The sequence below is a fragment of the Aptenodytes patagonicus genome, chromosome Z (assembly GCF_965638725.1).
Source record: "Aptenodytes patagonicus chromosome Z, bAptPat1.pri.cur, whole genome shotgun sequence".
Lineage (NCBI taxonomy): Eukaryota > Metazoa > Chordata > Aves > Sphenisciformes > Spheniscidae > Aptenodytes > Aptenodytes patagonicus.
This window is the reverse complement of record NC_134982.1, coordinates 29,952,350-29,968,781: the sequence shown is the minus strand read 5'-3', so window position 1 is coordinate 29,968,781 and position 16,432 is coordinate 29,952,350. Positions and strand designations below refer to the sequence as shown.

At 41.2% G+C, this 16,432-nt stretch overlaps 1 protein-coding gene across 1 annotated transcript in view; it reads left to right on the top strand.

The window, feature by feature from the left end:
• MAP1B (microtubule associated protein 1B) overlaps window positions 1-10,066 on the top strand; it is a 67,959-nt gene extending 57,893 nt beyond the window's left edge. The window contains exons 5-7 of the mRNA XM_076363142.1: window positions 646-7,258; window positions 8,896-9,134; window positions 9,810-10,066. Coding sequence (XP_076219257.1) covers window positions 646-7,258; window positions 8,896-9,134; window positions 9,810-9,965 — 7,008 coding nt within the window. The 3' untranslated portion in view covers window positions 9,966-10,066. The remainder of the gene's footprint in view (window positions 1-645; window positions 7,259-8,895; window positions 9,135-9,809) is intronic.
• The last annotated feature ends 6,366 nt before the right edge of the window (window positions 10,067-16,432 follow it).

The window sequence follows — 16,432 nt, the reverse complement described above, 5'->3', positions numbered from 1 at the left end:
CAGTAACTCATTTCGTAGTGTTCTGGAAAACTCTCCTGCAGTCAGTCATGCTAATCTGGGAGCGGTGCTAGCTCTTCAGGAGCCAGTCTGCAGAAAGAACTGCAGTAACAATGGTGTGGTGGAATATATCCCATGAGAGAAGGGGTGAGGAAGGCGGCTGCCTCTGGGAGGATGCTGGCCTCCTCTGGATTGCAGTTACTCTCTGCCTGTTAAGATGATGTGCTTTGTCCCTTAGATATTTGGCTGGCTCTTCTGGATGGACTGGGGCAGCAGGGAGACTCATGAGCCAATGGTAGAGATAGTGGCAGCTCTGGCAGCATTAGCCTCATAGTCCTCATACCCTCTCAATATAAAAGCTTGTACCATCTTCCTATAAAGGGTGGAGGAGGGAAGGGGAGCCTTGGGGTACTGTCATCCTTTGGGCAATAGGGACCGGGAATAAGGTCCTTCTTTGTATTTAAAAAAATACAGTAGTAAACTAATTGTGGTAACAGGTTCCTTTAGCTTCTAGGACGGGTACTCACCAGTGCAGAAGCAAATGAAAAAGTTTTTATCTATCTGATCAGGAAATACTGTTCTGATGTTAATTGTCATTAAAAAATGAATTTACATGCATCTTCTTGTGTTTTTGTTTTACAACCCTAGATTGGTGAATTATTGAGCACCACACACCCTGCCAACAAAGCCAGCCTAACTCTTTTCTGCCCTGAGGAAGGGGACTGGAAAAATTCCAACCTTGACAGACACAACCTTCAAGACTTTATTAACATTAAACTCAACTCAGCTTCCATATTGCCCGAAATGGAAGGACTCTCTGAATTCACAGAGTATCTGTCAGAATCAGTAGAAGTGCCATCACCTTTTGACATTTTGGAACCTCCAACCTCAGGAGGCTTCTTGAAACTCTCCAAACCCTGCTGTTATATTTTCCCGGGGGGAAGAGGGGACTCTGCATTGTTTGCAGTGAATGGATTCAACATGCTTATCAATGGAGGATCCGAAAGAAAATCTTGCTTTTGGAAACTTATCCGGCACTTGGACAGGGTGGATTCCATTCTGCTCACTCACATCGGAGATGACAACCTGCCAGGAATCAATAGCATGCTTCAGCGAAAGATAGCTGAACTAGAAGAGGAACAGTCCCAAGGGTCTACTACCAACAGTGACTGGATGAAAAATCTGATCTCACCTGATTTAGGAGTTGTATTCCTTAATGTACCTGAGAACCTGAAGAACCTGGATCCTAACTCTAGAGTAAAAAGGAGTGTAGAAGAAGCTTGTTTTACTCTCCAGTATTTAAATAAATTGTCTATGAAACCAGAACCTCTTTTCAGAAATATGGGAAATACCATTGACCCCATCATTTTATTTCAGAAAATGGGAGTTGGCAAACTTGAGATGTATGTGCTTAATCCTGTCAAAAATAGCAAAGAGATGCAATATTTTATGCAGCAGTGGAGTGGTACTAACAAAGATAAAGCTGAATTCCTGCTACCGAATGTCCAAGAACTAGACATTCCATTATCCTACTTCACCTCTGTCTCGTCCCTGATTGTGTGGCATCCAGCTAATCCTGCAGAAAAAATAATCCGAGTTCTGTTTCCTGGAAACAGCACCCAATATAATATTCTAGAAGGACTAGAAAAACTCAAACACTTAGACTTCCTTAAACAACCAATGGTTACACAAAAAGACCTAACTGGGAGCATTGCTAGTCCGGCTGTGAAACAAGCAAAGTTGAAACAACGAACAGACAGCAAGGAGAGTCTCAAGCCTGCTGCAAAGACACCACCAAGCAAGCCTGTCAGAAAAGAATCTAAAGAAGAAACACCAGAGCCTGCGAAGCCTAGTCCGGCACCGGAAAAGCCTCAGAAGTTGGAAAGCAAAGAAAAAGTTCCAGTTAAAAAAGAGAAACCAGCAAAAGTGGAGACCAAACCTATAGTGGCAGAAAAAGACCTAACAAGTAAAGAAGAACAGTTAGTAAAATCTGAAGCTCCTGAAAAACAAACTACAGATGTAAAACCAAAAGCGTCAAAGGAGAAGCCAGTGAAAAAGGAAGTCAAAGCAAAACCTGAAGAAAAGAAAGAGGAAAAAGAAAAACCAAAGAAAGAGGTTTCTAAAAAAGAGGAGAAAACACCCATCAAAAAAGAGGAAAAACCAAAAAAAGAAGAGATCAAGAAAGAAGTTAAAAAAGACATGAAAAAGGAGGAGAAGAAGGAAACTAAGAAGGAAGTAAAGAAAGAAGCTCCACCAAAGGAAGCTAAAAAAGAAGCTAAAAAAGAAGAGAAGAAGGAAATTAAGAAGGAAGAAAAAGAAGCCAAAAAGGATATCAAAAAGGTTCCTAAAGAAACAAAGAAGACAGCTGCTCCTTCGACTGAAGCCAAAAAGCCAGCAGCAAAGCCTAAACCACAAAAGAAGGAGGAACCTGCTAAAAAAGAAGCAGTACCTGCTGGAAAGCCAAAGGAAAAAGGAAAAGTTAAGACTGTGAAGAAGGAGATCAAAGTCAGTGGAGCACAAGCTGCCCTTGCAGCAGTTGGAGTTGCTGCCACAACCGTAGCAGCTGTAGCAGCTGCAGAAATTACAGCCGGTGGAAAGGAACTTGAAGTGGAGAGATCCCTTATGTCTTCACCAGAGGATTTAACAAAGGATTTTGAGGAATTAAAAGCTGAAGAAGTAGAAACAATAGAAGAAACAAAACCTCAAGTTGCACTTATAGAGGATGAACTGAAACTCACTGGCACAGTACAAAAAGAGGCCTTTGAAATACAGAAAGAAAAATTAGATAATGAAGGACCTGCTGAGTCCTCTGATGAAGGCATAACTACCACAGAGGCTGAGGGTGAGTGTGAACAGACACCCGAAGAATTGGAACCTGTGGAAAAGCACAGGGTTGATGACAACGAAAAGTTTGAAGATGAGGGAACTGGCTTGGAAGAATCATCCGAAGCAGGAGATTATGAGGAAAAGGCAGAGACAGAAGAAGCTGAAGAACGAGGTGAAGATGAAGAAGAAAAGACACCACTGGACATCACAAAACCATATATGGAGGAACCAAGAAAAATTGAAGAGAGCTCAGAAGAAATAATGGCTGAAGCAGATGCTAACATTAAATATGAAAAGTATACTGAAAAGGCAGATTATGAGACATCAGATGAACGGGCTGAGGAAGACAGGGAAGAAGCAATAGAAAAGGCAGAAACTGAAGAGACTGAAGAAGATGAGGAGGACAAAGCAGAAGACATCAGAGATGAAGAGGAAACTGAAAAAATAGAAGCTGAAGAAGATTATGTGATGGCTGTGGTAGACAAAGCTGCAGAAGCTGGTGAAGTTGAAGATAAATATGGCCTACTCATAATTACACCAACAAAACGCTCAGAGCCTCAGTCTCCAGCAGTTGAACCAGCCTCTTCTATCCATGATGAGACATTACCTGGTGGTTCAGAAAGTGAAGCCACTGTTTCTGATGAAGAAAATAGAGAAGATCAACCTGAGGAATTCACTGCTACTTCAGGTTACACACAGTCTACCATTGAAATATCCAGTGAACCAACTCCAATGGATGAAATGTCAACACCCCGGGATGTCATGAGTGATGAAACTAACAATGAGGAAAGCGAGTCACCCTCTCAGGAGTATGTGAACATTACCAAGTATGAGACATCTCTGTACTCTCAAGAGTTTGGCAGACCTAAACTTTCTCCACTTCCAGATGCTTTTAATGGATTATCTGAAGGATCCAAAACAGAGGCCACAGAAGGTAAAGATTATAATGCCTCAGCTTCCACCATCTCACCACCTTCTTCATTAGAGGAAGACAAATTCTGCAAATCTGCATTCCAAGATGTATACCGGCAAAAAGAAAGGGAAATCCAAGGCACTGCCAGATTAGAAATCAAAGAACCCTATCAAGAAGATGTTGGTGGAAAACGTAGTCCAGCCAAGAGTCCAGCTGACAGTTTGTCCCCTCCATCACCTGTTGCGAAAACACCACTGAGTGAACGTAGTGTGAACTTTTCGCTTACTCCCAATGAGATCAAGGTCTCGTCTGAGCCTGTCCCCATTGCTACATTGCCTGATGTACATCAAGAAGTTGCTGAAGAGCACTGTGCAAGCCCTGAAGATAAAACGTTAGAAGTAGCATCTCCCTCACAGTCTGCTGCTGGTAGTGCTGGCCACACACCTTATTATCAGTCTCCCACTGATGAAAAGTCCAGTCAGCTTCCGTCTGAAACCAGTGAAAAGTCAACAGAAGCTCCTGTTAGCTTTGAATTCAGTGAAGTCAAAGATGAGTCTGGAAAACCCAGAATAAGCCCTATGGATGAGCCTGTGCCAGATTCAGAATCTCCTATTGAAAAGGTTCTCTCGCCTCTACGGAGTCCACCACTGATAGGTTCAGAGACCACATATGATACATTTTTGAGTGCTGATTTAAAGTCTCCCATCAGAGATTACGAAAGTCCTTCTGAGGGGAAACCTGAAAAAGAAAAATCACCTGTTCAGATGAGCCCAGCTTCTGAAGCCAGCTCTGTGGGCCTTTTCCAAGAAAAACAAGATGAAAAAAGCATGGAGTTTATGGTAATTAAGGAAGGCTTCAGCCTGGAAAGGAAAATGGAGGATACAGAACCCAGCAGCTCCCAGTCTTCACTGGTCTTGGATGAGCGGAAATTAGCAGGTGATCTCTCACCTACTCAAATAGATATCAGTCAGTTCGGTTCTTTAAAAGAAGATACCAAAATGTCAATTTCCGAAGGCACTGTTTCTGACAAGTCTGCAACTCCTGTTGATGAGGTTGTAGCAGAAGACACCTATTCCCATATAGAAGGAGTAGCTTCTGTTTCTACAGCATCTGTTGCTACTAGTTCATTTCCAGAACCAACTACTGATGATGTCTCTCCTTCTTTGCATGCTGAGGTTGGATCTCCCCACTCTACTGAAGTTGATGATTCCCTTTCAGTGTCAGTTGTACAAACACCAACAACTTTTCAGGAAACAGAAATGTCTCCATCTAAGGAAGAGTGCCCAAGGCCCATGTCAATTTCTCCACCAGATTTCTCACCTAAAACCGCAAAATCAAGAACGCCGGTGCACGATCACAGATCTCCTGAGCAGTCAACTATGTCAGTGGAATTTGGTCAGGAGTCCCCTGAGCAGTCTTTAGCAATGGACTTTAGTAGGCAATCTCCAGAATATCCTACTGTAGGCACTAGTATACACCATATATCTGAAAATGGACCAACAGAAGTAGATTATAGCCCTTCAGATATACAGGAGCCTACTTTTGCACAGAGGATTTCCCCTGTGGAGCAGTCATCTTACTCTCAGGAGAAAGATATTTCAGAAATTATTTCAGTTTCTCAAATTGAAGCTTCATCCTCAACTTCATCAGCTCATACACCTTCCCAGGTAACTTCACCACTGCCAGAGGAAACTTTTTCAGGTGCTGTTCCACCCAGAGATATGTCACTACATTCTTCTTTTACCTCAGAAAAGGTGCAGAGCCTAGGAGAAAAGCTGTCACCAAAGTCTGATCTATCTCCATTAACTCCAAGGGAATCTTCTCCTCTGTACTCTCCTAGTTTTCCAGATTCACCTCCTGCAATCACAGAAGCGGTGTCAGCTAGTCACACACCTTCATTGCCACTGCAAGTGTCCTCTGTCAAAGCATTTGGTTACCAGGAACCCCTAACAAAGCACAGTCCAGAACCTTTACTTAGTCCAGAAAAAGAAGATTCAGAGAAAAGCAGCAGGTCACCAGAAGAACTTAGTTATTCTTATGAGGCCACAGAGAAAACGACTAGGTCACCAGAAGATATTAGCTACTCCTATGAGGCAGTTGGAAAATCTACTAGATCACCTCAGGCCATGGGTTATTCCTGTGAGACAACCGGGAAAACTACTAGGTCACCTGAGGCCACAGAGTATTCCTATGAGATAATTGCAAAAAATATGAGGTCATCTGAGGCCACAGATTATTCTTATGAGATGACAGGGAAAACCACCAGGTCACCAGGGGCCATGGATTATCCTTATGAGACAACTGGGAAAACCACCGGGTCACCTGGGGACACAGATTATTCCTATGAGACAACAGGGAAAACCACCAGGTCACCTGGGGACACAGATTATTCCTATGAGACAACAGGGAAAACCACCAAATCACCTGAGGCCACAGATTATTCCTATGAGAGAATTGGGAAAGCTACCAGATCACCCGATACTATGTATTACTCCTATGAGACAACAGGGAAAACCACTAAGTCACCAGAAGCCATTAGCTACTGCTATGAGACAACTGGGAGAACCACCAGATCACCAGAGGCCATGGCTTACTCCTATGAGACAACTGGGAAAGCCTCCAGTTCACCTGAAGCCACAGATTACTCATTTGAGACAACTGGGAGAACCACCAGGTCACCCGAAGCTACTAGTTATTCCTATGAAGCAAGTGCACATTTCACTCCAGGAAAACCGTTAGCAGAATCCCGTCAAGATGTTGACTTATGCCTTGTGTCCTCTTGCGAATATAAACATCCCAAAACTGAACTTTCACCCTCATTTATCAACCCAAACCCCCTTGAGTGGTTTGCAAGTGAAGAAGAGTCTCAGGATCAAGAGAAGCCGTTAACTCAATCTGGGGGAGCTCAGCCACCTTCTGGGGGAAAGCAGCAAGGGCGGCAGTGTGATGAAACCCCTCCCACGTCTGTGAGCGAGTCTGCCCCATCTCAGACTGATTCGGATGTTCCCCCAGAGACTGAGGAATGTCCCTCCATCACTGCAGATGCTAACATTGACTCAGAAGATGAGTCAGAAACCATTCCAACAGACAAGACAATTACGTACAAACACATTGACCCACCGCCTGTCCCGATGCAGGATCGCAGCCCTTCCCCTAGGCACCCTGATGTTTCCATGGTGGATCCAGAGGCTCTGCCTGTTGATCAGAATTTAGGTAAACCTTTGAAGAAGGACCTCAAAGAAAAGACAAAGACAAAAAAGCAGGGTACTAAGACCAAGTCGTCTTCTCCTGTTAAGAAAAGTGATGGTAAATCAAAACAAGTGGCTTCACCAAAGCCAGCTATAAAAGAATCTTTAGACAAAATTTCCAAAACAGCTTCTCCAAAAAAGAAGGAGTCTGTGGAGAAGGCAACCAAAAATATCTCTAATCCAGAAGTAAAGTCTCGAGTGGAAGAGAAAGATAAGGACACCAAGAATGCAGCAAATACAACAACATCCAAGTCAGCAAAGACTGCAACCACAGGTAAAGACAGAGAGCAGTCCCTAGTGTTAAGATTTTCTTAGTTGTTGCAGTGAAGTTAGTTTGCCTTTGTATCAGCTGAGAATGTAGTTTGTAGCAAACCCCCAAAGAAAGTCCAGGTTTTAAATACAAATCCAGTGTGTAAAGGCCACATTTAAATGCATGAAATTCACTAATTTAACTTCAGTAATCTGAGAAACTTGATGTGTCAATTTGCTCAGAGAGTACATAAAATATAAAAACTTAATACTAGCTGTCTAAACTGTTAACCAACTAATAGAATTAAAAGTACCACTTTTGTAGGTGAAGTGAAATCAGTAGCAAAGTGAACCACTTTATTCATTGTAAGAAACAAGTAGGCACAATTCTCTTAACATAAATGAATGCAATTTAATATTGTGGGAGGCAAAGGTACTATCGGCCATTGGATGCTCTTATTGCTTTGCTGGATTAATTTTAAAAGGAGTATTTTAAAAAAATATAACAGTAGTAAGAGCACTTTCAGTGAACTAGGCATGTACATCACATAATCCAGTTAAAGTCTTATGCCATCAGTGGTGACTAAACATACAGAAAGTTAATGTCATTTTGAATGACTGTTGTGTATTTTAAGTAGTAATAAAATACAAATTAAATTACTGAAGGAGACATTGTGCTAATCTGTTGTTTCCGGCAGATCTTGTTAGAGAGTGTTTGGGGGATAGTTTGATGTTGCTGTTTTCAGGGCTGATGTTCTGTTGAAAGCTTTTTTACAAGGAGCAGTTCTAGGGTTCAATACAAACCAACCAGTATTCAACTGTCTTTAGCTTCCCCATTTTAAGTGGTCCACTGTTCCTTTCTTACACCATCTTTTGCATGTCTCCATTAGTAGATGCATTTCAAAGGTAGTATTTTTAATGTACTTAAACTTTGAACTTCCTATTGACTGAAGCTCTTCTTAGAAGAAGCACTATACTATGTACAGCAGCAAAAACATGCTTCCCCCTACTTTTTGTGGTAAGTGGCTATTTTGTGTGTGCAAATAAGGATCCAGCAGGCAAACAAACACTTGTTCTCAGTTCCCTGAAGTAATTGCTTTACAAGCTTCTCTGTCCTCCCAAGTTCCTCTTTGACCCTCTTTCTGCTCACATGTAGTAGCTTCCTGATGCACCTGTAAGGCAGTCTGAGCATATCAACAGGTGTCTTGCTGTGTGTTGATACCCCAAATCTCAGGACTGCTTCAAATCTGCATGGCTCCCTGTGTGACCCTAGGTTTTAGAATTGTGCATACCTGAGACTTTTGAAAAGCTGTGCTTCTTAACCTGGAAAATAATACCACCATTTATTGAATGGTAATTCAGTAATCACAGCCCTGCGTAGTAATTGTTGGATAGTAGTAGTATATTACTGGGAAAGGTTCAGTCAATTTTTGGTTATGTGGTAGTGAGTTTTTATTGTATTATACAGTAACAGTTATTCAGGTTTTTCCTCCCATTACAATTGTAATCAGGATACAACAAAGCTGGAACATGTCATTAGATGTAGGAGAGTAATGCCATAATTGGACACATCTCACCTCAGTGGTTCTAACAAACAGTAATTAATAAATGCTTTTTTTTAACCAGCCTGTGATATATTCTTTTGTTGTTTGATTTCCAAAGGACCGGGGAATACTAAGGTGGCAAAATCTACAGCAGTGCCTCCAGGACCTCCGGTGTATTTGGATCTGGTGTACATTCCCAACCACAGCAATAGCAAGAACGTTGACGTTGAGTTTTTCAAGAGGGTGCGGTCATCCTACTACGTGGTGAGCGGGAATGATTCTGCAGCCGAAGAGCCAAGCAGGGCTGTTCTGGACTCCCTGCTGGAGGGCAAGGCGCAGTGGGAGAGTAACATGCAGGTAGGCTCTTCACTAGTATCTCTATCTGGAAATTTAACCTTCTCTGGGAAGCGACTATGGGAAGCCAGAGCACCTCTGGAGTGGACAGCGGCTGCCGGGGAGTAGAGTCCCTAGGCTGGGCACCTCGTTTCACTGATAATGTGAGAGGACACCCGAGTGAAGCACAGAGCTGCACCACACTCATCTGCTCCCCCATTTCTGGCCCTTCTGACCTGTTCCTGGTGAATAAAACAGTTGGGGGCTGGTTTACAGGGCCATTTGGCTGTTTCATCTTGTTACCATACCATATATGATCCAAGTTTGGAAACATTGCAGTTTGTAAGTAGGAAAGAAGAGTGAATATTTCATGATTTATATGGTAATCACATACACTTGGAAACTTCCTGTGCCTTTCCATCATGATCAATAAGTAAACAAATATTTGGCCATAATCTGAAGAGCTATCAGTGCAGACTACAGACTGCTACTTCTCTGGAAAGCTGCATCTCAGCACCTTAAGAAAAACAAGGTTTTATTTTGATAAACTACTTCTTTGCAGTTATTTTACCTTACCTATGTGTCTGTTTATTTCCTTTTATCCATTCATTTATCCAACTATTTATTGCATAAAGACCCACTCTTTCCAAAAGGGAAACATACTTGTCCATTCCTCAGGACTTCTGTTTTGTGTTGCAGGTGACCTTAATCCCAACCCATGACTCAGAAGTGATGAGGGAATGGTACCAAGAAACCCATGAGAAACAGCAGGACCTCAACATCATGGTTTTGGCAAGCAGCAGCACTGTTGTTATGCAGGATGAATCTTTTCCCGCATGCAAGATTGAACTGTAAGAACAAGACCATGCACCACAAGATTAAACTTTGTTTCCAGAAATTCTTCAGTTTGAAAATACCTTTTCTAAAAAATAAATAAACCCATTTATTTCAACTGCTGAACTGTATACCTGCCAAATGCTATACTGTGTCACAGTGATGCAAGTCACTAATATTTTTCAGTCTTTGCTGATTGCTAAGGGAAATAACAGTATTCCCATAGTAGGGTTCAAATTACTGCAAAAATACAGATCCCGTTTCACCTCTGCTGAACGTTTGGAAACCATGCACTAGCAACCCCAACTGACTTCTGCCAGGTAGAGGCATTTGCCCTCTAAAGAAACACAAAGAGAGAGAGAAAGAGAGAGAGGGGTAGGAGGAGAAAGTAATAAGTAATTAGATCTGCATTAGTCTCATGGCAATAGATGTATTGCTTACTGCAGTCTGCTTATGCTCTCACATGAAAAGAAAGTTTTAAATTTGTATCAATCTGAGCTATCACAAGGGGGATCCTTTTTTTACAGAATTAAGTTAGCTAGAAAAGAAAAAGAAACAGAATGTGGCTAGGAAGGGACGTACAACCTAAATGCTCATCAGCAGTTTCCTACTTTCATTTGAACTCTGCATACTGACATACCATAACAATCATAGGCCAAATACGCACATAGTCTGCACCCCATCCGGAAGTCTAAAACCTTTCTTTCAACATGCAGAATTGTTGGTCTAAGGCATGCTCCCAGTGAAAGTCCGCTCACTCCAGCCAGAACTGACCAGTCCACATGCTTGAACACCCACGTCCACCGTTGATTAACTGAAGCAAAATACCAAAGCGGTTGGGAGTACATACAGTAGACAATTTGCCTTAGAAAGTGACTTGAATGTACAAAGAAACTTGATGCACTTATTTTTTAATGTTGAGACAGCAAATTTATAAAACATCTGTGTAGGATCATAGTTACACCAATAAAGAAGTGTGAGTGTGCATGTGTGGTACTAGAAACCTATCTGACTGGTCAAATGGCTTGGTGCTATGAATTACGTATGTTAGTCATGTGAACGCTTCATTGATGCATGTGGACAGCTCAACAAGGCAAGATGAGCATTTTTTTGAAAGCTTCTTTTGTACTGGGGAAGCAAGATTGAAGTGGTGTCCAGTATCAGAGTTACAAAACTTAGTGAACATTCAGAATTATGAAAAAGGTTACCTGTGAGCCTGTACAGTATTCAACCTTCCTTTGTCTTACCTTATTTTATTTGTTTAATTTAAGAGTGAATATGGGAACAAATGTACAGAAACCTTTTTTTTAGTGCTGCGTGAACTTTTAATAGATGAATTTTTAACAAATGTTTTCATTTACAGGAAAATGCAAAGAAAAATTTTTCAGGTGAAGGTAATTTTTTTAGTAGTTTTGTAAGATAAATGAATAATGTTGTTTAAGGTTCTAGTGAGAATGGATATTGAGGTAAAATTTATTGAAAATAGACAACTGCCAATACCTTTTGGGGGTGAGGGGGGTAGAAGGGCACCCTGGTGATAAAATTAATCTATTGATGATGACAGAAAATGGGATTTGAAAAGTTGATTGCCTAATACTTGCAAGGGTGTAACCTACATTCTCAACCCTCACAAGATCTTGAAAAAAGATAGAATAAGCAATAAGCTAAAATAAGTCTCCCTTCCCTTCCCTTCCCTTCCCTTCCCTTCCCTTCCCTTCCCTTCCCTTCCCTTCCTTCCCTTCCCTTCCCTTCCCTTCCCTTCCCTTCCCTTCCCTTCCCTTCCCTTCCCTTCCCTTCCCTTCCCTTCCCTTCCCTTCCCTTCCCTTCCCTTCCCTTCCCTTCCCTTCCCTTCCCTTCCCTTCCCTTCCCTTCCCTTCCCTTCCCTTCCCTTCCCTTCCCTTCCCTTCCCTTCCCTTCCCTTCCCTTCCCCTCCCCTCCCCTCCCCTCCCTTCCCCTCCCTTCCCCTCCCCTCCCCTCCCCTCCCCTCCCCTTTTCTGCTCATTTCCTCTTCTTTTACTATTCCTCTTTCTTCTTCCTTTCCTCTTCCTTTCCTTGCCTCTTTTACTCTTCCTTTCCTTTCCTTTCCTTTCCTTTCCTTTCCTTTCCTTTCCTTTCCTTTCCTTTCCTTTCCTTTCCTTTCCTTTCCTTTCCTTTCCTTTCCTTTCCTTTCCTTTCCTTTCCTTTCCTTTCCTTTCCTTTCCTTTCCTTTCCTTTCCTTTCCTTTCCTTTCCTTTCCTTTCCTTTCCTTTCCTTTCCTTTCCTTTCCTTTCCTTTCCTCTCCTTTCCTCTCCTTTCCTCTCCTTTCCTCTCCTTTCCTCTCCTTTCCTCTCCTTTCCTCTCCTTTCCTCTCCTTTCCTTTCCTTTCCTCCTTCCTTTCCTCCTTCCTTTCCTCCTTCCTTTCCTCCCTCCTCTCCCTCTTCCTTTCCTTCCCTAGACTGCTTGCAGAGGAACAGCATCACTGTTCTGTGATTTAAGACAGTTTGGATTTTTTAGTCTCAGAAGTTTTACCCCAATTTTAAAAAATCTTGTTACATTGTAGAAGGTTTGCAAATCTGAATTTAAAGAAGGTGTAAAGGCCTCCAGAATGGAGATACATGCTTGTCTGTATGATTCACCATTATGGCTGGTATTAAGTTTCACAATGTAGTGAACTATGACCTCATTTTATTTTCTTTACTTATAATTTATTTGAATTTTACATTGTTAGGATATTTTTGTTTAATAGGTATATGTTTGCACTCCTAATTTTTATGAGCGTTTTTTTTACACTGCTTTAGGGTCCTTTAAATGTGGGCTCCTGAGGCCCATTTAATGCTGTGAATTACTGTTTGTCAGTTGTTGGGGGTTTTGATTTATTTTTAATGTCTTCTCTTTTTTTAGGTATCTCTAGCAGTGCTGTTTTATTTATTGCTATACCTTTTAAGTCGTTAAGAATAACTCAGAATGACTATGGCACAAAAGGCAGATGGAAATGTATTGTGAAAACAAGCATGTTTGCTGGGCTCATAATCATTCACTTAAAATTGCTTTTGTAATACAAAGTCTACAAAGTTCTAGGCAAAATGTTTGGCAGAATAGTTGTACTACTTCTACAATTCTGTCTGCTTTGTCTACTTTCTTATATAGGTCAGATTTCAAACTGTTTGAGTGGGTGGGAACAGGTATTCTGATTTTCTGACAATATCTGAAATGGTTTGTATCTCTGCTTTGGTAGAAAATCTGTTTTAAGTACAGCAGCGGTCCTGAAACTAATCTCACTTACGCCACTTACTCCTGTGAATCAGGAGCAATTTCACTACAGTCAGGGAAGTTACAGTCATTTGGTCCTACTGTAAATGAAATTAGAATCAAGCCTTAAGTCTCCCCAAGCAAGTTTGTGATGGCTCAAGCATTTGTTTTACTTTTAAAATAATAATAATTAGACAGTTACAGCTGATCTAAAATGTACATTCGCTTTTTTGCTGCTACAAAAATACTAAAACCCCGGTGTGGCTATTCTGAGGTATTGTAATGCCTGTTCCATCCATTCCCTTTCAAATGGCAAGAGCGCCTGGGTGCAACACAGCGATGAACTCCTCCATTAGCTCCTCTTGCCCTTAATGTCTTTCCTGCCTGTGGAACTAATCTAACTGTGCTCGTCCTAGTACTACACAATTAGTTTAGTGTAACAGTCATCAAAATGTACCGTGTACATTAACGATGAGTGCTGTTGATCAGCATAGATTTCTAGGAGCATGGTTTGTTATTGATTACTCTAATTATGAAGATTCAATATCTGAGTGTAAAGGACGCTCCATTTAAATGATGGTATTATCCATAACAGCATTCCCAGTCATGATCTTTATGCTATTACTATACTGCTTCATATAATTCAATGAAGAATTAACTTTGGAGATCCCACCCCACTCCTGAACTTGGACAGGGCCTCTCTTGCATGCCTTTTCAAAGTCCTGTGGTGGGCCTGACTTTATTGATCTCTATTTTCACCCCATCTTTCATAGAAATCACTTCTGATTTTTTTTTTTTTACTTTACAGACTGTGGTGAATGGAGATAACTATGTACATGAATGGGGTTTTTTTTTAATTAGCTTACATATTTTAGGAGAGTTCCGGTACTCATTTACTAAGATTTAATCAATTTGTTAATTGAATTTTCAATCCCTCCCACCACAAGCAAGTCAGCTCCAAAGAGTGCTTACTGTGCATTTGGGACATTTCTGTCACACGCTTCTCTTTGTTCAACTGTCGCCAGAGGTTCTTGCTCAGTAATGATGTTTTGAGAGAAATAGTAATTTTGTTGGTCTGGATTTATTAGAAAAGGAAAAAGTATAATGTTTACACTTGAAAGAAACTGTAAGCTTTCATCTTTTCACTTAATAATTGAAAAAAACACTAAAAGCAACTAGGGGTAAGCATTTCTTAGAATGCAATTATATTATTCACCTGGTTTAAAAATGTTTGCTATTTAAAATAAAAAAAAAGAAAAAAAGTCTGTTTGTTGTGACTTTAAAAAAAATCTAAAAAAATTAAGTAACTAAATAAAACAATGGCATAAAAATATAGAAAGAAAAAAAAAAGAGAATAATTAAAAAGCAGCTTCTCCACACTAGACTAGCTAGGAGCTCCAGATGGCAGGAGCTACCTCTTCAAGACTGGGCTGTAATCACAACTGTAAAAGAGGAAATCTGAAATATGCTTTCACGCATTTGCATGCAGCCATTATCTTCCAAACTATGGAAAGAAGCAGTCTTGTTGCTGGCTGAGAAGCACCTCACACACCTCCTCTCTCTTGTTCTGAATGGTGTTTGTGTCAGTCTGCAGCTGTGTATGGTATTATGTCTTATAATCCTGCATCACTTCTATTCTATCCAGTCATATCTAATGTAGAAAATTAGTTTCCAGTGAAAGTAATATGTAGTGCTTTTATGATATTTGTGTGCAATATCCCCTCTTCCATTGAGGATATTTGATGTAAAGGAAACAAACTCAGTTCCACAATAAAATACAAAAGTGGTAAAGTGGTGTTGACATGTTTCTTGTCTCTGTGTATGTACGTATTTTTAAGTTTCCCCTTTCCTTCAATCATGATTACCTACTATATGGGTTTTTTCTCAAAAGGTCAATGACTATTTAAATGCTAGATAAGAACCAATCTCGATTTAGAAATTGGAAAAGAAATGCAAAAGATTACTGTTATCTCTTGTGGTGTAAAACATTACCATGATGTACCGTGACGTGGCTTCTTTTTGTTGTTCTCATTTCTGTATCCCTCAGCAGCATGAGAAAACACCTCATTTGCAGTAAGTACACGTTCAAGGGGCTGTGTCAGAGATGATACCCAATGAAGTTACATCAAACTGAGCCCACCCTTGTTTGGAAAAGAGGTCTTTTCCAAAACTGTTGCAGTTTAACAAGAGTGCAGCTTGTCGCCAGCGGACATAGACTGTTCCCAGCTGCCGCTGCCCAGTAATCCCAGTGAGAGGGGACGGAGCATTTGGAGAAGCTGGGCTCTCAGTTTAGTTTTTTACTTTATAAACACCAGACTTTTCCTCTACTGCTGTTAAAGGGATACTGTAAGATCAGGCTTTCTGCCTTTGTAGTTTTGCTTGCTGCTGCGATGCCTGCCATGGTGAGGTCCAGCAGTCAACACTTACGTTTCTTAGCTCGGGGAGATGATAATGACATGAAAGCAGGTAAAGGCTGGGGCAGCAGGGAGCAAGGGGTGCTTACTCCCAGGAGAAGCAGTGGCCCTGTGGGATTTCCTTCTCCCTCAGATAGCAGTCTTTTTTGTGGGCCCTTATCCATTTCCAACATCTAAGGTTTCATTTGTAACTTGTAATGACATTAATAAGAAATACTGTGCTTGGCTTGAATTGGGGTGAGCATGGTGAAGTAGAGAAAAATGAAGATCAGCTGAGGGAGTTAACTGATGCAAATCTTGTATCTCAAGTATAATCCTGCATATGTCTACATCAAGGTTTTCTGAGCTATTGTGGTATAGTAGCCTGATGCTACTTAAAAGGTATTAAAATGATTGTGAAAAGCAGACCAGGTCAGGCTTCAACCCCAATTATTCACCTGCAGTTGCAGGGTGAAGTTCTGGATTTCCACAGGTGGGACCACCCATGGTACCTGTAGATAGGGGCAGGCCAGCCTGGTCTGTAGCGTTTGGCTTGCTGCTTCCAGATGCCGAATGAAAACTCCTTTCTTCAACACAGCTGCTGAGGAGGAGAAATTTTATTTCCACTAGTGTTAATGAACAAATTCAATCAGCTTATGAAGTATTTCAGATGGCATGGGAAAATGATAGTCCCTCAGACCTTTTCTGTCTATCTAAAATGAGGGATCTGTCCTGTGGCATCCCAGACCTGGAGATTGTTTAATACTGATTTCTAGTGTTCTGTGGTTGGGTGGAAATTCTAGATTTCATGGTTCCTAGGATGGGGTGAAAAGAGGTGTCCAGGGGGTCTCTTGAGTAATAGCCATG